The sequence below is a fragment of the Micromesistius poutassou genome (genome assembly GCF_964030765.1).
Source record: "Micromesistius poutassou genome assembly, chromosome: 18".
Taxonomy (NCBI): Eukaryota; Metazoa; Chordata; class Actinopteri; order Gadiformes; family Gadidae; genus Micromesistius; species Micromesistius poutassou.
Genome location: NC_140288.1, coordinates 8,155,028 through 8,175,880, shown reverse-complemented (window position 1 = coordinate 8,175,880; position 20,853 = coordinate 8,155,028). Strand labels below are relative to the sequence as shown.

The 20,853-nt window shown below is 46.3% G+C and overlaps 3 protein-coding genes across 4 annotated transcripts; 2 read left to right on the top strand and 1 right to left on the bottom strand.

The window, feature by feature from the left end:
* Positions 1-2,945: 2,945 nt before the first annotated feature.
* morn2 (MORN repeat containing 2) lies at positions 2,946-4,078 on the bottom strand (the record flags this gene model as incomplete). The annotated part of the gene is made up of 4 exons (XM_084483287.1): positions 2,946-3,048; positions 3,482-3,618; positions 3,794-3,900; positions 3,976-4,078. The coding sequence occupies 4 exons, from the start codon at positions 4,076-4,078 to the stop codon at positions 2,946-2,948; spliced, it is 450 nt and encodes a 149-aa protein (XP_084339413.1).
* A 942-nt stretch (positions 4,079-5,020) lies between these two features.
* On the top strand, positions 5,021-19,916 carry dhx57 (DEAH (Asp-Glu-Ala-Asp/His) box polypeptide 57). 2 transcript variants are annotated; one of them, XM_084483014.1, is made up of 25 exons: positions 5,021-5,120; positions 5,599-5,644; positions 5,743-5,961; positions 6,128-6,517; positions 6,885-7,127; positions 7,927-8,951; positions 9,303-9,496; positions 10,108-10,229; positions 10,683-10,878; positions 11,141-11,265; positions 11,614-11,747; positions 11,863-11,917; positions 12,137-12,348; positions 12,813-12,929; positions 13,473-13,569; positions 13,890-14,063; positions 15,275-15,475; positions 15,868-16,144; positions 16,568-16,663; positions 16,795-16,878; positions 17,111-17,248; positions 17,525-17,599; positions 17,718-17,852; positions 18,439-18,639; positions 19,032-19,916. In XM_084483014.1, exons 3-25 carry the CDS (start codon positions 5,750-5,752, stop codon positions 19,173-19,175), a joined length of 4,647 nt encoding a protein of 1,548 aa, XP_084339140.1. In that variant the 5' UTR covers positions 5,021-5,120; positions 5,599-5,644; positions 5,743-5,749; the 3' UTR covers positions 19,176-19,916. The 2 variants fall into 2 exon arrangements, with proteins under 2 accessions (XP_084339140.1, XP_084339141.1); XM_084483015.1 differs by lacking the exon at positions 5,599-5,644 and having other exon boundaries at positions 5,057-5,120.
* On the top strand, positions 19,721-20,813 carry smkr1 (small lysine rich protein 1; the record flags this gene model as incomplete). Its single annotated transcript, XM_084483286.1, has 2 exons — positions 19,721-19,726; positions 20,544-20,813. The coding sequence occupies 2 exons, from the start codon at positions 19,721-19,723 to the stop codon at positions 20,811-20,813; spliced, it is 276 nt and encodes a 91-aa protein (XP_084339412.1).
* Positions 20,814-20,853: the final 40 nt, after the last annotated feature.

The window sequence follows — 20,853 nt, the reverse complement described above, 5'->3', positions numbered from 1 at the left end:
AAATGTAGCAGCTAAGGATCTGCAACAGTCACACACAATAATATCATATATAATAATAACTGTAATCACAGAAGTAATTTTCTTAAACGTTGAAGCTGACTTCAAATGACACATGCTTCCTTCTTGATATGTAGTTGGTTTGTTTGTATAACTGTACGCGTGTGTGTGCTTTAAAACAGTTTTATTAAGCCGTTCAGTTTTTTGTATTTATTGTCGTTTTTTTATGACAGTTGAATGGCGTCGTTTGTTTGTAATGTGTTATTTATATTCACTGCAGCCATGGCATTTTTTTGCTCCAAATTCGCTGGTGTGAAAGCTTTTCTTAAATCTTTATTAAAACAGGACTTCTTTGGGAACTCGCCACTTAAGATAGTTTTGATAAACACAATAAGCTAATATTTGGACACCCAATATATATATATATATATATATATATATATATATATACTGTATATACCATCAGTAGTTTTATGTATTTGAAGATGAATAGAGGGGACCTAAACTATTGCTAAACACAAAGGTAGGGTAGACAGAATTCCTCCACTTTATCATATTTTATTTTGTACATTACTAGCATAATACAATAATATATGTATTCTAATTCTGACAACCTGGCTAGAGTTTATTGTGTAAGCATGGAACATCATTTTCATGTATTTGTATATACATATATTTAGATTTAACCCTAAAGCGATTCTTCACTCCAAGATGTCCGCTGGAAGGTATTGGAGTCTGCCTCGCGTCTTCCCCGGCCTCTATCTTGATATCCTGCTTACCGGTCAGCCTGGCAAAGGCACAATAACTTACCCAAGCTCCAAGTGGCCTTGGTGGGCAATTTACCACCCCTCCCCCAAGCTGAGAAGAACACACTTTGTCAAACAAAATGGTGCTGTTTGTGTTTTTATGAAATCTCTGCAATGTCTTTACTGACTGAGATTTTTATTCCTTCAAAAAACAACTCCAACCTACCTAAATAAAGTGTTGATGGTCAGAATGGTTTTTCTCTAGTTTTCTAACGAGTTTCTGGAAGTTTTGTCCACCGAAATGCGTGAATAAGCACACACAAAAAGATCTATGGTTTCCGTTTTGTATCCTTGCTAAAGTCTATTTGGTAGTTTCTGTTGGCTTGTTGGAAGATTTGTCCAATTTTTTGTTTTATAGAATGGTTATTTCTACATTGAATATTGACTTGAGCTTCTGCGTATCAACAAAAAAAAGTGCATGGCTGCATTTTAATCTGTTCTTTGGAATAGCTGTTGAATATCACACTTTTACATTTACAGTTTTGTGTCTAACGATGGTTCCAGCACAATAATACATTTTCTATTTTTTGCGTTTGATGTGGAATTAAGAGAATTTTACCAGTGTCTGTTTCTCTCTGAAAGGCAATATCCTGGAAAATAATAGAGATATTTTCTAGCTTCTCAGGTTAGCGGTGGTACGGTAATATAACGGTTTTTAAAAAGCTTCCTAGATATTCAATATCAGGTCTCCTTTCTCGTTGTATACCTGTGTTCCATACACACGTGTCCCTAGATAACCGTTTGTTGGATCAACTTCAGATTGTATTGTGTGATACTTGCACAGGGTCATAGAGACACTGGATACCATATATTGTTGTGAGTTTGTAGACTTACTTGTAAGTATGTTACACCAACTTTTAGTTTTTTAAACGTGCCAAATTTGAGTGCCATAATCGATAGTTGTTTCTTTTTGTGTGTTTTATAGTATAGCCTCCAGTAGGCTGTGCTTATCATGGAGGCTTTGTTTAAAGGCTGTTCACGTCAGATGGCTATTTGTGTTTCGCAATACAAGATGTTTTTCTTTTTTACTACCTGAAACTTGTACAATCATTACAAATTTAGTTTTCTTGGTATGGTGCTTGGATGTTTTAAGCATCATATTAACAATACTACTACTGTATGTGTGCATTAATTTTGCGATTCATTTTTTAAATTTTGCAGTTTCACATATACCAAGGTTAGCTTAATACAGTTAATATGTTCAGGGTTATGTGCAATGATGAATAAAATATGATTGCTCAGAAGGACAATATCAGAGCTGCTTTAATTAAAAAGGTTTGTTCAAATGACATTCAATGTTTGGATTGTGTTCATTAACTGCCAGTGTCTAACTATTTGCCAGTGTCATGAAGAGTGGAAAGGTGCCATGGCCAGTATAGAACTGTGCATTAAGTTTAACTGATAAAGTAATGTAGATTATAGAACAGGCCCATGATGCAATTTATGAGACACGATTTTCTATGACATTCATCAATTATTTCCCAGCTAAGACTAGAGGGATTTTGCACATTGGATTGATGTGCTAATGAACTGGCTTTAATTGACAGTACATTTCCTCGCTCATGGAAGGCTAGAACATGCACCATGAAGGGATATACTTCATAACATGGTTCTAGTAATTTAATAAAACAAAGTTCACAAAACTGCTCAACCAATACATTTTTTATCTTAAAAAACAGTGATGGACGAGATGTCCATACAAAGTGAAAAGAACAAATAGTTAGTACAACTGATTATTACAATTATTACAAAATAGATATAAACAAAATCCAAATTGGGTTGAGAGAATAAAACACTCACATAATGCAAATTGCCCTTGGTATTGAGGCCTCCTCTATTAACCACTCCGGTGTGGACAAGTTATTCAAGTCACTCAAAATGTGTTTTCATACAAAAGGCTCGAGTCCAGCGGCAGTCCAATCACATCCAGTACACTCGCCATAGGCAAGGCCTTATTCTTCATGTCTTCATTCATGTCTGAGTACTAGGTGCATTGGCCATCACCTCCACCGAAATCATATACAAGTGTGTGTGTGTGTGTGCGTGTGTGTGTGCGTGTGTGCATGCGTGCATGCGTGTGTGTGTGTGTGTGTGTGTGTGTGTGTGTGCGTGTGTGTGTGTGTGTGTGTGTGCGTGTTTGTGTCAGAATTGATGTTCCAGTTTGAGGCCTAGTGCTGCTTTGCCATGGAAATCTCCAGTCCAAACCAATCCCTTTGTGCACGTGAAAGTCCCCTCTCCTTCCAGCCTGAAACACCACACACACACACACACACACACACACACACACACACACACTTCTAGCCCAACTGCTATACATGTTTTCAGACAGCAGCATGGACAGAGGTGGAACTATACTTTGCATTGGCAAAGATACCATCTACCAGTGTTTTGCAGGCCTGGTGAGACCTGATACACATCAGTCTGCCATTGTATTGGCAGTAATTTCCAAACTTGGAAATTAAATGTAAATATTGGGATGGCATCCAAATATGGGATCAAACCCAGAACCATTTGGCTAGGCAAAGATTAAGAAAAGAATAATAACAAAATGTAGCCTCAACAGTACCTAACCCTAACCCTATCATTATTCCAGCCAACCACTCTGCAAAGGCTTGACCCCTTGTTCCTTTGAGAACCTGATAATAACAGCCAGACTGAAATACGTAATCTCATGCTACCTGTTGTTGAAGAAGGCGCCTGAGTATTTGGACCCGTCTGGGAAGGTGTAGGTCCCTCTGCCGTGGTACCGGTTGTCTTTAAGCTCCCCTTCGTAGATCGCCCCAGAAGGGTATTCTACAGTTCCTCTGCCATTCATCTGGGGGAAGTGATGATCGAGATTGTGCCAAATTAAAAATGAAGCCTCTGAACTCATGGATAACTGGAACTACTTACAGCATGAATACAACTTTAATCTAACAAGAAGACACCTTAATATGAGATTATTATCTGCCTCTGTCTCTCACCCCATTTCTCACAGACATCCCTCATACCTTATCCTCCTGCCACTCTCCTGTATACACAACGCCATTGGCTGAGCTCTGTTTGCCCGGCCCACTCCTCATCACCACTCCTGATTCAGATTTAATGCATTCTCCTTCTGAAAACACACCAGATGTAAAGAGAGAAACAGAGCCTAACAGGGAAAATGATTTTGGTCATTCATTTCACTCACCATAACGGTCCCCATTTGGGAAAATGTAGGACACTTTCAGTGGACCTTCCTCTGAAAGTCCACCTTCCCCTGAAAGTCCACTTTCCTCTGAGAAGATGAACATTTATGACTATTAATTGTTTCACACACACACACACACACACACACACACACACACACACACACCAAACTGCAATCAATAATGTATTTAATAGCCTAAGAAGAAGCATGTATATAGTACACACACACACACATACACATACACAGATCCATAAAGTTGCGGGAATAGGGATCTTTCAGTGGCTCTGAATTTGAATTTAATTTATTACATTTATTTCAGACATAACAATATCTTTGGATTTTCTTGATGTCCTATTGTTTGATATCTTTAGACGACCACACCAACATAGGTCACCATGGAGGAGGGTGGCTGCAATAACTACGTAACTCTGCTTTCACAACAGGCCTTTAGAAGGTTATATGCAGTGGATATAAGATATAAAAGTCTGCATTGGAGAAAGGACATAGAGAGAGAACACACCTGACCAATGCTGACGTCCTTACCTGACATCCTGATCTCCTGACTCCTGCTGCTGGTACCCGGTCTGTCAGCACTCACCTCACAACCTGATGACATGAGATGGTCTTATGGTTTTAGTGGAACCAGCTTGCAGACTGGTTATGCAAAGTAACTCACGTTACAGACTTGATGAAGAGCTAAAAGGCTAAAACAAACAGGTTATAGGAGAGTATTATACATCACCTAGTATTTCTTCTGAAATAAGACAAAGTCCTCTGCCCAGACCAAACAGCCGTTTCCATAGTGACCGTCAATACAACCAGTGGTTGTTGTGGGATAAGTTTTGGTTTCCTGTAAAGAACACGAATAATAAACAGATTTAAATAGAAAAGAAAATGGAAACCACGCGGCTATTTATTTGAGAAGGTGAATGCAAAAATAAACAAAACGAAAAGTAAAGTACATTTATCTGTATAAAAATACATATAGCGTTAGCGGAAAAGCACCGTCACCTCTGACCTGTGAGCGGGGACCAATCAGAGCGCAGTCAGGTTGCCGGTAACTTCATCAGCTGTGCTCGGTGGGTCGGCGGCTACACGTTTATGTTGTTCATGCTTTTCTCAACTTTATACCAGAGGATTTGACTGTAAGTACTGATGTATTTCCCTATCGTGCTCCTAACCCCCCCAAGCCGTGGCTCTGAGAACACTTTACAGCGATTCCCCGCCACATGTTGGGTTACATAAGGATGTGACGTTAGCTTTAGCCGGCTAGCTAGCGAGCGGAAGCCACAAAGCCGGTGTCTCCCGGCGGGTCTGCGGTGAACCTGAAGCATCGCTACGGATACACATCGTGGTGTGGTCCAGGCAGTTAACAAATAGGCATCAGCTAGCGCACATGTCCATTTTTATTGTATCATTCTCGTCATCAGCTCTGTCAGCTGATATTTATCCACAAGTGCGTGTGCGTGTGTGTGTGTGGCTGAGAGCCGTGTAGGGTCTGCTTCATCTTCATCCAGCCTTCATATGCCTTGGGACGTTTGCTGACGTAAACTGTTGTTTGTGTTTCGGATCTAACGTGAACGGCAATAGTGATGTTGAACATTCACACCTTTCTTTTCTTAGCTTGTTTTTTGCGGATTGGCTGGATGGACAGTGAATAAAGATAAAGGTAGGCAGATGAGGTTGTCACCATTGTAGCTTCATACTGTGTTCTTCGTGATGTCCTTGTTAATAGCTATTTGTGTGATCTTACTTTCTGGTTTCCAGAAGAGAGATGAGTACAAGGAGGAGAGGTGGGCCGAATAGAGGTGGTGGGAGATTCAACAAGCCAAAAGCAGCAGCAGCTGGTCGTGGTCGTGGTCGAGGTGGTGGTGGTGGTCGTAGTGGAGGAGGAGGTGGCGGAGGAGGTGGTGGTAGCAAGAAGTATGGAGACTGGGATGAAGGAGATGATTTCAGCCTTGACTTCGGACCCAGCCGCCTAGCCAGGTAAAGCTTAAACAAATAACTATTCTCATACAAACGTGGAATAATATACTCTAAACAACTTACTCTTAAAAATCAAAGTCGAAAGTGAAAGTAAATCTCTCTTTTAAACTTATATCTCCATCCTATCGTACCTTATTATTAATATGTCATCATATTGTCCTCTCAGACCTGTGTTAGGCAGAGGTGGCGGAAGAGGAGGTGGACGGGGGGGCAGCAGGGGTGGGGGCGGGGGTCGCGGTGGCGGTGGCGGTGGCGGTGGTCGTGGTGGAGCTGGACGCGGCCGGGGTAGCGGTCGAGGAGGTGCCTCTGGAGGAGGAGGAGGAGGAGGAGGAGGAAGCAGCAGGGGGAGGGGCAGGGGTCTACCTCGGTCCCTGGTGGCAGAGCGGGACCGGTCACAGCCTAAACCGGTGGAGGTGGTCCCGCCTCGGCCCAGGCCTGAGGGCGTGATGAGCATCATGCCCATGCAGACCATCTCCATGACCAACGAGAACCAGGAGCTGCTGAAAGAGCTCCTGAAGGAGCTGCAACTGCAGGACCTTGAAGAAGAGACGTATGAGTAAGTGCACGATTTTAGTTGGTTTGACATTTTCAAGGCAATACATTCTATACATTATCTACTATTTCTTGATCTTGTTGTGTTCTTCCCATTGGTAAGCTTGAGTGACACACAAAGAAGCTTTTGTTTATTGTTCATAATTAAAGCGCTTTGAGTGGCAATCTCAAAAAGACATTCTAAATGTCAGTTGAAGTTGCAGGGTGTAAGATTTGAGCCACTCGTGTTTAGTAGGCGGGAGCCTTTCAGAATTAATAATATGAATTAAAAAACGCTATGTTTTTTTAAACAGATCTTAGAGGGATTTTTAGAAAGATAAAATACTTCTTACGATGAGTCTGGGTAAATCTCCCCATCTTCTCTTTCACAGTGAATCAGGCTCGGACTATTATGAAGAGGATGAGGAGGATGAAGGAGAGGAGGAGGAGGAGGGGGAGGAAGAGTACGATGAGCTAGACCACCGTGAGGACGGACAGTTCTGGGGGACTCACGACCAGCCTGTAGAGAAAGCCGAGCGCCCGGTCGGCCCGGTGGAGATAGAGATCGAGTCGGATGAGGAACGTCCCTCTCCGGAGCCCATCATCTCCCCGTTTGCCATCGGTAAACTGTGCAGGTGAGCCGCTGATACTGAACTAGGGATCGATATGGATTTTTTAGGGCCGATAACGATATTTTTTCACCAGCCGATATTTGGAGCCAAAACTACCCTGGAAGTTCTCGTGAGAGCACAATTTGAATTTTCTCAGCAAGTCACTCTGGGAACAAACAATATACTCACGCCCCAATTGCCCTGCTCCAGAACATTAACCAATCACATCAGTGTATCTGATATAGGCGGGCCAAAAGCGTTGCTGTTTTACCGACCGGATACGGCAAGAGTCTTATGTATTGGTTAGCTCCGCTGGTCAATAAAAGTATCTATCTATCTGGTCTGGATACATCACCCCTTGTATTCTTCTGATTGGTCGTAGTGTTATCCAATTGCGTGCAGTGATATTTTCAAATGCATGCTTGGTGCCGCCCCTCGAGTTGGGCCATTTTCATTACTCGTTGCCAGACCCTACAGCTTTCTAGATGTGGGTCTGGATTTCCAGGCTAAGCCGATACTGCTTTTGCTCCCTCAATTTACATCATAAAAATGACACAATGGTGATAACAAATGTTATAAGTCTCAATTTAAAAAAGGAACATTTATTGAACTGTCTGTTAGGCCAATTATTTAGGCCAATTCTTTCCAAGGTGTCTGGTCACATGGGAAATGCCAGTTAAGCATTACTCTGGCTATTCATAGTACTCTGATGCTTTACGGGTGACAGTTTTATTGAGATAAAAGCCCAGATCTTCAGAACCTCTCAAACATTGATTCTGTTACTTTAAATGCCTCCCCGCCACCCCCTCGTCTCCTCCCCCAGGTATGGCTTCGACCGCGAGCGCAGCCGTCTGGCGCTGGAGGCCAACGGCGGGGAGTTCGGCACCACGCTGGAGCGGCTCCTCAACCAGGTGTTCATCGAGCGCTTCGGCATGAAGGCCGTGTCCCCAGACGGCCTGCAGGGGGCGCCGATGGACGAGTGTCTCAGCCAGCGCGAGGAGGAGGCGCTGGCCCTGGCCGCCATCTACGGCGAGCGCTTCGAGGAGCGCATCGCCAACTCGGTGTGGACGGTGAGCCTGGACCTGTCGTTCCTCGCCGACAGCCTCGTCAGGAACAACAACAACCACCTCGACAACGGCGGCGGCGGGAAGTACGGACGGCGCCACGGCGCCCCCGCCAACGGGACGGTCCTCTTGCGCGACGTCTGCCGCTTCTTCCTGCGGGGGCAGGGCTGCCGCTTCGGCGACAAATGCAAGTTCAAGCACCAGATGCCGACCAAGGGCCTGCGGTCCGGCGGCGGCTCCCCGGACCCCACGGCGCCCAGCCAGCCGGGCTTCAGCAGCTACGCGCCGCCCGAGTACGAGCTGGTGGTGCGCTTCCCCAAGGGCAACCGCTACCCCTTCCAGCCGCCGGTGGTGGCCTTCAGCACCAACGACGAGGCGGTGAGCGGGGCGGGCCGGCTGGCGGCCACAGAGAGGCTCTTCGCGGAGGCGGCGGCGGCGGCCAAGTGCGGCGAGCCGGTGGTCTACACCCTGATCACCTGCCTGGAGGACGAGGGCGTCCTGATGGAACTGCTGGCCGCCGCCCACCACAAGTTCAGCTCCCCGCCGCCCGTCCTGACCCCGCAGCTTCCACCGGCTCCACCTCCCGTTGCCTTCAGCTCCTCCTCCTCGCTGATACCCTCCATCGGGGGGAAGAGCAAGGGCGCGGCCAGGGGCAACGCGCCCGCCCAGGAGAGCCGCGGTAACGGCGCTGTGAGTGGAGGGAACCAGACCGGCGGCAAGCCCGCTCCGGCCAACAACCACAATTCGACGACGCAGCAGCGACCGGCGCAGTCGTGGAGAGAAGGTGAGAGAACGCAGTGACCCGGTGCAGGGGTTTATCAGCCATAGAGGATGCTTTTGCCAAATCCACATTCCTCCCTAGGCTCCATAAGAGAACGTGAATGAATCTCACAAGGGAAGTGCAGGTGTTACAGCAGCAAATACAAAGGAAAATAAACAAATGAGAATCAATATTGCAAATCCAGGTAGAATAACAATAATATTCAATGTGTATACATATACGGGCGGCTATGGTGCTTGGGAGAGTAATAAAATACAGACTAATAAAATAACAAAATATGAACATTATCTGCATGAATGAGCTGTTGCCGGGACTACGATGTCACACCTTCCTTTTGTGTCTGGTCTTGTGTAGCCAAGGACAGAGACGATGTGGAGGTGGAGGAAGAGGAGGGGGACGAGGAGGAGGAGGACGAGGGCGCGGTGGTGTCGGTGGAGACGGAGAGCTACGTCCACCTGAGGAAGCAGATGGTGAGGAAGCACGAGTACAAGATGGACAACGTGCTGCAGGAGAACGGCAAGCTGTGCAGGGACTTCCGCAGGAAGCCGGTAAGATGCCACCTGGTTCTGAAATGTCTTGTATGGTTCACTGGCCGTCTAAATATTAATAGAATGTGTTCATAGACTCGCACTACATTTCCATTTACAGTCGTTTAACATTAAAATTCTTATTTCTTTATTAGGAATAACCCCTTGAGATGAACCCATCTCGTTTTCAAGGGGGTCCTTAACAACATAAAGTACAATAACAACATATTAAGAACATTTCTTAATAAAAAAAACAAAAACCATTACATTTACACTTAAGCAGCTTTGTATAAATTTCAACTGGACTGAGTGCAGAGTATCTATAGGATTAAGAACAAGAAATTATTTTATCTGTTAATGGTCAGGTAAGTAAGTTCAGTGTTGAATGGACCACAACTTCCACAACAAAGAAGTATAGTGTGGATGAGCGCTCTGAAATCTTTTGCTTGTACGATAAGACGAAGGAGGAGAAAAAGGGCAAAACAAAAAATGTGTGGCAAGTTGGCAACAAACATAAAAAAAAATTGTGACATTAAATCACTTTAATCTCCTATTTGCCGCTCCTGTTCATCGGGGTTGTGTACAGTTTCACCTCCATTACTAATGCGTTGGGCTCCGTTTTGCGCTGGCAGTCTTCCAGGCGCTACGACGCCATGCTGCAGCAGAGGCAGAAGCTCCCCGCCTGGAAGGAGAGAGACCACATCCTGAACCTGCTGGACGACTGTCAGGTGCTGGTGGTCAGTGGAATGACCGGGTGAGGCACCGCTATTATCTCCCCTTCATGGTGAAGGACTTTAAGGACCTGTCTTTTGTTGTGCGTAACTTTGGGAGAGTTGAATAGATGTGTTCTGAGAATGGATGGACTTTGCTGTTCGGAAACCTAAGGCCCAATAATTACAACGATCAGTGTGTTCATGTTTTATCCATTCATCAAATCCATTTAATTCACCTTAACTCCTTTTATGTTTATCTTTTTGATTTGGTTCAATAATGGTATGTTTGTACCAGTCCTGTCCTCACAAAAGTAAAAGGAAGTTGAGATTCAGCTTTAGTCGTGATGAAAAGGCGAAAAAGATTCTACAACTCGAAGAATTCCAATGGAATAACTTTTTGTTGGATATCCCCTCTGATTTCCTCAAACCCCAAACACATACCAACGCGTCTTACTCTAACGCCATCTATCCATATCCGCTTCGTGTGTCCGTAGCTGCGGTAAGACCACCCAGATCCCCCAGTTCATCCTGGACGACACGCTGGCGGGCCCGGCGGACCGCGTGGCCAACATCATCTGCACGCAGCCCCGCCGCATCTCCGCCATCTCGGTGGCCCAGCGTGTGGCCGAGGAGCGGGCCGAGCGCCTGGGCTCCACCGTGGGCTACCAGATCCGCCTGGAGACCGTGCGGGTAAGGGGGGGGGGGGGGTACAGAGGGCTCTGGAGGCTCGAGGGTTATGCAGCGTCCTGATTGGTGCTGATCAAGATAGGGAATTAAGGGTTAGGGTTAGAGGATATGAAATACAATATCATATTAAAAAAATCAAGTAACGGAATATTTCTGTTTATATTATTGTTTTTTATTTATATATATATCAGTATGCGCTCAGCAGCTTAGAATGCTTCCGTCTCCTCCTGACCCTAACCCCCCCACCTCCCCTTCTCTCTCCCAGTCCTCGGCCACGCGGCTGCTCTACTGCACCACTGGGGTCCTGCTGCGGAGGCTGGAGGGCGAGGCCGACCTCCCGGGCGTCACACACATCATTGTGGACGAGGTGCACGAGCGCACGGAGGAGAGGTGAGGTCACCGTGGTTTTCACCGAGTCTGGCTGAACCGCTAGATTGTTTCTCCGGGATTAAACACGGCCATCCACAGGTTAATCAGTTAAGGGGATTTTTCTTTACAATTCTTTGTGTTTTTTTTCTTTCCCCCTCACGTCATGAAAATGAGTACTGTAGAGGCAACTCAAACCACTAGAGGCTGCTATTGAGAGACTGCATAGTGTCGTTTTAGGACCTTCCTTATCACCCAAAAAGACTTACTTGAAATATACTTATCGATTGGCATATACAGCTCCTGTTACGTTCCCACGATGGCCTCACTCAGAGACCAACTCATAGTGATTATTCCCATTTTGTTTCCCAGTGACTTCCTGCTGCTGGTGCTCAAGGACCTGATGGTGAACCGGCCCGACATGAAGATCATCCTGATGAGCGCCACGCTGAATGCCAACCTCTTCTCCGAGTACTTCTACAACTGCACCACCATCCACATACCTGGTAGGGCCTCACATTGTGTAGCGGACGGGCACACGCTCACGCTCGCACTCACACACGCTCGCACTCACACATGCTCACATTCACACACGCTGATCCCTGCTTTGTTCTCGTCCAGGCCGCACCTTTCCCGTGGACCAGTTCTTCCTCGAAGACGCCATCGCCAAAACCCGGTAACAAAGAGAATAAACTGTTGATGACACCGCTGTTAGCCACTGTTGAAATATGAGATTCAAGGCACAATGGAAGTTGTTTTACATCCAAAATAGTATTGATCAACTCCCATCTTCCCGACAGCTATAACATGCCTTTTGTTTAATACCTGACATAACATTGTTACTATTAGTTTTGATAGCAACATATATTCAGTATTGATTCACTTTCCTGTGCAGCTACGTGATCGAGGACGGCAGCCCGTACATGCGGTCAGGAAAACAGGGCTCTGGTGGACGAGGAAAGGGAGGCGGAGGAGGGTCGAAGAGCGTCATGGACGACCAGGGAGACGACCAATGGAGCTTCTCCTCGTTCTGCAAGAAGGATTTCGTCAAAGACTCCATCCCCGACCAGCAGCTGGGCCTGGCGGAGCTCACCATGCGGTTCAAAGGTCAGCATGGGAGAGACACCCCACATCGGATCATTTGAGCCACATTCCCAGGAAAATAGTGGATTTATTTCACTTGATGTTTATTTGAATGCCTACTTGATTTTAAGCGATTTTAGCAGTGAAACGTTAGTGGTGAGATGCATGTTTATTGATATCCATGTATTTTTAAGAAGATTTCATTCACCTGAGGTTAGGAGTGAATAGTTAAGCACTTTGGCCTGACATGTATAAAACCATACAATTGATTGTAAATACTTACACATTCAACTCTTGGCATTGTAGGAAACTTCAAACTGTTTTTTTTTTTTTTTTTAAAAACCATTAGTGGACTATTTGCGATTGTAAACCTACATACCATTGTCACACACACACAACACAATGTGCAATGTCCCCGACTCGCTTGATTTTACCAGTGAGATCCCACCTTAGCGTGAACATGCCACTGGTTTCTGAACGCACAACAGATGTGAGCAAGCCTGTGCTGAAGACCATCGCTGCCATGGATCTGGACAAGATTAACATGGACTTGGTGGAGAGCCTGCTGGAGTGGATTGTGGACGGGCCCCACGACTACCCGCCTGGTAAGACTGGACCCCATCACCCCTGAATCCTCTACACACAGTATGATCAATACAATCAAAGGCCCTCTGCTTATAGGAGAGTGAGATGGTGTGATTGATCAATACAATCAAAGGCCCTCTGCTTATAGGAGAGTGAGATGGTGTGATTGATCAATACAATCAAAGGCCCTCTGCTTATAGGATAGTGAGATGGTGTGATTGATCAATACAATCAAAGGCCCTCTGCTTATAGGAGAGTGAGATGGTGTGATTGTAGCGAGGGTGGTTGAGACTGTTGAATTTCTGTTTTTTTTAATTTTATCGTCCTAATTTGTCAAGAATATGATTTTGGTTTTAATATTTCAATATGGTTACAATTCTGACATGCATGTGTAACATTTGATGTATGCTTATTGTCAATAACGTTGTAAGAAAGAAAGTAAGTAATTTTGGGACCTGGCAAAGAAAAGGGTTGCTGATCCCCACTAGAGATGAATCCATGTTAACGTTTGGACGAACATGAGGGAGACGGAGCTGTGCGCTTGACCTCCTGATGTGCTCCAGGTGCTGTGCTGGTGTTCATGCCGGGCCTGGCTGAGATCAAGATGCTGTATGAGCAGCTCCAGTCCAACCGGATGTTCAACAACCGGAACAAATCCAGGTTGGTCACGGTCAAGGTCATCACCACGGCAACAAGCCTCCATAATCACAGGCCTTCTGACCATATGGATGTCTGTTGAGATGTTCTCCTGGCACTCCAGATGTATGCCTATGTTGTATTTGAGCTAGGAGTCGGGGTGTTGCGTTTGAGTGGAGAATGACCAGAATGTTTGTCACCTGTTATCTTTCATTAGTCCCCTGGATGCTTGCATTAAGCATTTTTCTATCAATTAATTCGGTTTGATCCCATATCTCTGTGACCACGTGATCCCATCCAGGCAAAGTAGTTATGGTGTGTGCGTGTGTGTGTGTGTGTGTCAGGTGCGTGGTGTACCCGCTCCACTCGTCCCTCTCCAACGAGGAGCAGCAGGCCGTGTTCAACCGCCCGCCGAAGGACGTCACCAAGATCATCATCTCCACCAACATCGCCGAGACCTCCGTCACCATCGACGACGTGGTCTACGTCATCGACTCCGGCAAGATGAAGGAGAAGAGGTAGGAAGCGAGAAACCATCAGGTCATGTCTTTTTGCTTCTTGGGGTCCCAGGGGATCATTTGTGTCTGAGACTCAGTAGTTCATTGTTCATAGTTCATTGCCAATGGTTTATCACGACTAATCGATTTGAATACAGTGAGTGTGTGTGTGTGTGTGTGTGTGTGTGCTGTGTAGAGTAGTTTAGGGGGTGGGCCAGTAGGATAGATCGTTTAGTGTCCCTCAGCCAAAAGGCTCTGGGTTCAATCCCCATCCGTCAGACTCCTAACCCCTACCTAATGATCTGTAAACACTATAATCACTTTGGGTTAAAACATCCACTAAATGTCTCGATGGTAGATTGTTCTCCATGTGCTGGTATCGACCCGTCTGTCCTCCCGCTACCTGTCGCAGGTACAATTAACTGTGCAGAGGTCGCCCTGAACACCCTGCCACTACCAGCCTGCCACCTGTATTGTATTTTAACCTTAGCGATTAGCTTCACATAAACGGTTAGCTGGAGACTAATTGGACCATCAATTGGCAGAGCACGGAATTAAGTATTGGGACACCCTACGCCTTCGCGGGAACTTGCAAAATCTAGGGTTAGGGCTCAAATCTAGGGGAAGGGAGAGAATTGGGACAGGGCCTAACACTGCCAGGGTTAGGGCTTAGATTCCCAGCTGCATGCTGAGGAACGTACGCACTCGTGTCACAGAATTAGAACGTGTCCACGCAATGGCATAAGGCGGGATAGTGTAGTGGCTCCCAGCCGAAAGGTCCCGGGTTCGATCCCCTGACGTACCACCTACCCCATCTGGAATCACTGTTTGGCACTTTGGACTTTGTTCAGAGTTCACCCAGACTCTCCATAGCCACACCATCCCACCCCTCCTACTTGTTGTATGTTGTACGTCCTGGCACTTGATGTACGCACTTATTGTATGTCGTATTTAGTTATAGTACTTAGTAGTACTTAGTTATAGTACTTGGTAGTGTAGCATCTTGTCCTAGCTATCTTTGTTGTACACGGGAATGGGTGAACCTAGTGATGGTTAGTGCTTTGCACTTGGTTCTATGAACATCCTTGCTGTATCGACAGACATATATTTTTTCACTTTCTTATGACAAATGTACTTTGGATCAAAGAGTCTGCTAAATGCCCCCAATGTAAATGGATAAAAAAAAGCCTCATCCTCACAACCCCTCGGTGACTGTTGATTCCCCCCCTCAGGTACGACGCGTCCAAGAGCATGGAGAGCCTGGAGGACTCGTGGGTGTCCCGGGCCAACGCATTGCAGCGGCGGGGCCGGGCGGGCCGCGTGGCCTCGGGGGTCTGCTTCCACCTCTTCACCAGCCACTGCTTCGAGCACCAGCTGTCAGAGCAGCAGCTGCCCGAGATCCAGAGGGTCCCGCTGGAGCAGCTCTGCCTCAGGTAGGGCCCCCGTTTGTCCGTCTGTCTGTGGGGCCGCTTGGTCTGTCTGTCCTGCTCGCTCCGCCTCGGGAGTGAGGCGAGAGATACGGGGAGGACTTAAGAAATACAAATATGAAAATTGTATTACATTTTTTAAATATTTAAGGGTTTTACTTTTTTATTCATAAATCATTTTAATACATATAAATCAATAATTTCTAAATACTTATCGACATATTACAAATATTTCTATATTTTTATTTATCTGTGAAAACATTTTTTAAATTAGTTTAAGATTGAATGTAGGTGTTTCAATTCTCCGCTGTTCGGAAATGCAAACAAACCAGTTCAATGATGAACTGGTTAGTTAGTTTCCTCTATACCATGACCTAACCTTCCCTCCACCCCCTCAGGATCAAGATCCTGGACCTGTTCGCCGACCGCACCCTGGCCTCGGTGTTCTCCCGCCTCATCGAGCCGCCGGCGCCGGCCAGCGTGGAGGCCGCGGAGCAGCGTCTGCAGGACCTGGGCGCGCTCACGCCCAGCGAGATGCTGACGCCGCTGGGCTACCACCTGGCCTGCCTGCCCGTCGACGTGCGCATCGGCAAGCTCATGCTGTTCGGCGCCATCTTCCGCTGCCTGGACCCGGCGCTCACCATCGCCGCCAGCCTGGCCTTCAAGTCCCCCTTCGTGAGCTTCTGCCCCCCCCCCCCGTGCACGCACACACACACGCACACATGCACACACGCCACCGCCGCCGCCACACACACGCACATGTGAAGGAATCTCATGATTAATTAGAATAGTAGGATTTCTATAGCGCTTTTGTTGACACCAGACAGCGCTTTACAAACAAGGAAAACAAAAATGATTGGAGATGACGAATCGATAATACACATACTCACACACATGCATGGAAACACACACACTCAGTCACTGAGTCACACATGCATACTCAGGCGGACTGACCGACACAGATATTTTGGCCCAAATGCATCTTTGTTGAGCTAATAATCTGGAGAAGTACTGATGACTAGCAGTTCTATTGCGTATGAGTTGACCAGTCGCTAAGGTGTCTGCCCCCCCCCCCCCTCACCTCTCCTCTGGCTCCAGGTGTCTCCGTGGGACAAGAGGGAGGAGGCCAACGAGAAGAAACTCAACTTCGCTCTGGCCAACAGTGACCACTTGGCCCTGCTACAGGCCTACAAGGTACTCACTCACTCACAATGCTTTAAATCAATAAAATATTTTTTTGTTGTATTTTGTGTTCACTTGATCGTTTAATTTACAATAATGACTGTTGATTGTTTGTCACAAACACACCTGCTGTTTGTCTGCAGGGCTGGTGCAACGCGGCCAAGAACGGGAACCAGGCCGGCTTCCGCTACTGCCGGGAGAACTTCCTGTCTGGACGCGGCCTACAGGTCAACCAATCACAAACCACCATCCTAAACACTCCATATAGAATGGTTAAACAGCTCTCAGTCTAAAGGCACTGGGCTTCAGAGTGTGTTATCATGTCACCAGTATAGGCTGTTAAGGTTTAGCCTCACGTCCCTGAAGTCCTATTGGCCCAGGGCCTTGTTGCTCGCTGGGGCTTGTAGTTTGCAGTTTGCAGTGCATTTGATTGATTGTAGTTGTGTTGCCGCCGTGCAGGAGATTGCCAGTCTGAAGAGGCAGTTCACCGAGCTGCTGTCCGACATCGGCTTCGTCCGGGAGGGACTGAGGGCGAGGGTCATAGAGCGGGCCAGCTCCATGGGCACGGACGGGGTCCTAGAGGCCACGGGATCGGAGGTCAGTCTAGGACTCACATGCGCACACACATACACACAGGGACTCACAAAGTGTATTTCACTGTCAATGTTGATACTTTTTTGCCATTATGTATATGTAAAAAAGTAAAGTTGGTTTAAAGTGTTTGATCGTCAAATAGCAAACCTCAACAAACATAAGATCGAACTTTATAGACTCACAAAAACAAATACCTACAAAATCTGCAGTTGACTTCCAAATCAATCCTATTTGACATTCAACCCCACACAAATACTCAATCCCCTCTCCCCCGTCCAGGCCAACCTGAACTCTGACAACATCCGTCTGATGTCGGCCATGCTGTGTGCGGCCCTCTATCCCAACGTGGTCCAGGTGAGAATTAAAACCCCTTTACACGCTGCGGTGGTAGAACGGCTCATTTCAAACTCGATTGGTCCTTTTTGGAACGTTAACCTGGACTCGTATCAACGTGCCTCCGTGTCTCCGCCAGGTGCGCTCTCCCCAGGGGAAGTACAAGCAGACCAGCAAAGGGGCGGTCATGCTGCAGCCCAAAGCAGACGAGCTCCGATTCGTGACCAAGAACGACGGCTGTGTCAACGTGCACCCGTCCTCCGTCAACTACCCGGTAGGATAAGAGCATACATTTAGGACTGACTCTGATATCGCTCATCGTCCTGTGGTAGGAGAGTTTTGTGGATAGTGTATGCTTTCCTCCCCAGTGGACTGGTTCAAGGTTTGAACACCAATTCCCACAGACCTGCGGGCATCCAAGATGTCTTAAACCCTGCCTTCTCCTTGATGACAACATACAAAAAAAAGAGCAAATAACCATTTAATCATGGCAGGAATTTAAGACGGTGGCGTATTAAGAAAGGTGCAAGTCAAGTAAATTGACATGACTTGAGTCAATGCCTGCAAAGCCCTTAATCACTGTTGCAGTCCAGAAAGGCTTCACAGCCCCACCCCTAACCCAAAGCCCTCTAGAGGTGCGTGTGAAAACTCTCCTCTTATCCCAAGGCAAGAAGAAACCTTGAAAGAGAGTACCCTGTGGAAGTTATCCCTCCTTCCAGGGACGGTCAGCAGTGCAAATAGATGCAGTCATAGAATGGCAGCACAGAGCACAACCAAAACTCGTCAAATCAATCATGACTTAATGGACGAGTCTGTTTAATGCGACACATTAACAGATTTTTGTCTGTTGTGCGGTGCAGGTGCGGTACTACGACAGCCCGTACCTGGTGTACCACGAGAAGGTGAAGACGAGCCGCGTGTTCATCCGGGACTGCAGCATGGTGTCCGTCTACCCGCTGGTGCTGTTTGGTGGCGGGCAGGTCACCGTGGAGCTCCACAAGGGAGAGTTCCTCATCTCCCTGGACGACGGGTGGATCCGATTCGTCGCCGCCTCTCACCAGGTGGGTGGGCCGCCATGCTTTGTTCTGATTGGCTTTGAGTCATGTGATGTGTGAGGGATTTTTGGTTATGTTTGAGTGAAGAGTTTTATATCAATTTGTAAATATTTTAGTCAACCGTTTACTCGAAATTGTCACATATGAAGATAATTAACGTTGTTTATCGGTTAAGAGAACTACAACAAATAGTTGGATCCAACAATAGGCAAAATTTAAAGGAAACTCAATTGTCTGTTTTGATTTGATTTGATACAGCGAGTGATAAAGTGGTAGGCTTATGTACATACATTTACATTAAGGGGATTTAATAGTTGACAGCCAACCCACTCTACCTCCTGAGCTACTGTCGCCCCGATGTTACGATCAAGTGAATCACGAGGTGTGCGTGTGTCCAGGTGGCAGAGCTGGTGAAGGAGCTGCGTAGTGAGCTGGACCAGCTGCTGGAGGACAAGATCCGCAGCCCCAGCATGGACCTGTGCACCTGCCGGCGCGGCTCCCGCATCATCCACATGATCGTGCAGCTCATCTCCACGCAGTAGCGAGCCCCCCCCCCCGCCCGCGGTCCACACTCCAACGCCCCCCCCATATAGGAACCGGGACTCGAGCAGAGTCGGACAGATGGGACTGCATCATGTTGTCAAAACCTCCTGTATTTTCAGCCACAAATTGGATTCCCACTATTGTCCCTCGTTACTTTGGAAATGCATATGAAATGGATATGCAGTCAATGTGGCTCGTAGTATTCTCAGTACCATTGACGTGATTGGATTGCATTTTCTTTGGAAAGGAAATTGTATTTATATATCATTTTGTTGACTTTGTTGTCCCCCCCCTTAAGTCTTACCGGAAGCGCCTTGGTTGACTTTGAGGACTCTCCCCTAGTTCAAAGGTTTAATTAGTTCAGCAAGGAAATGTATTTCCAGTGTAGTTTTTGTGTATACATTTTTGACCCATTTCCTGATAGTTCTCACTTTTTAACGTTACTTTTAACCTGCATTATTATTTTTTTCATTTGTAGGTTACGTGTACCTGCTCAAAAACTGAGAAAAGTATTTCAAGTCCATATTGGATTTCCTATACGATAATGTCTGTATTTATAGAGAACGCATGAGTGAGGAGCTCTGGGAGCTTCTGCATGCTTTTGTTCCACTTGCTCTACATTGACGGAATGTACACGCATGTCACAGATGTCAACAACTTCTCAAAGGGGACCCAAGGGCTGTACGGTTGATTATTTAAATTTAGAGCTGCCAAAGAATCTGAAACTTGTTTCATATTGACTGAACACACCTGTTGGCTTGTACTGAGAATAAAATAGCATTTTTGAGTCTGCTTTGCTCTGTGTGAGGCGATATTATAAACCACACCACTTCATTGTCACCGACTCTACGTTTAGTGTTTTAACTAGCAGTTGCCTAGCTGCCCCTCGGATACAATAAAAGGTGAGGATTTACAGGCTGCTGGTGAACGGCATCTCCATCCATTCAGTCTGAACGACGTAGACAGTTTCTAGGACAACAATGCCAACAAATAATCACTGTCCCATTCCAGGCCAAGCTGTTGCTAGTTTCAAGTGCCACGGTAAGACCCATTTTTTTAAATCCAATACAGTCTGCCAGACATAATTGCTTAATGTTGTCTGTGGTATCTGCTTGATGCATGTTCTGCATCATATCAGTCTGCTGTCTGACTAAGTTAATGAATTCATAATTATGCTAATCCAGAGTTACATTCCTCATTCATGTTACAGCTGTTGAAGGATATGACCCATCACATTAGAATCTGAATAGGAAGGCCTTCATAATGGTAAAGTACATGAGCTGGTAACTTCTGAATGCTGGACTTTGATAAGTTTTGTCTGTAAACTACAGTAGGTGGATTATGCTATATTCTTTTTGTATTCAAAGCCCCCAAAACTAAAGAAATCGAGGTCAAACAGCTCTAGGCCTGCCAAGAAGAAGGCCAAACAGAAGCCAGACAAAAAGAGATCGTCAAGTGCCAGGACACCCCAGGCTGAGATAGATATTCTCAGCCCAGCAGCCATGGAAAACCTGTACTACATTTCCCACAATGCTGTGGACTGTCTCGAGTTTAGAGGCTTTGGGTGGCAAAATTCTAAGAAGAAAAAGAAAAAGAAAGGAAAGGGACGAAAGAAGAAATCCAAGGGCAAAAAGTAGCCTATGAATTGTCAAAACCACAAAATTCACACAAAGGAAT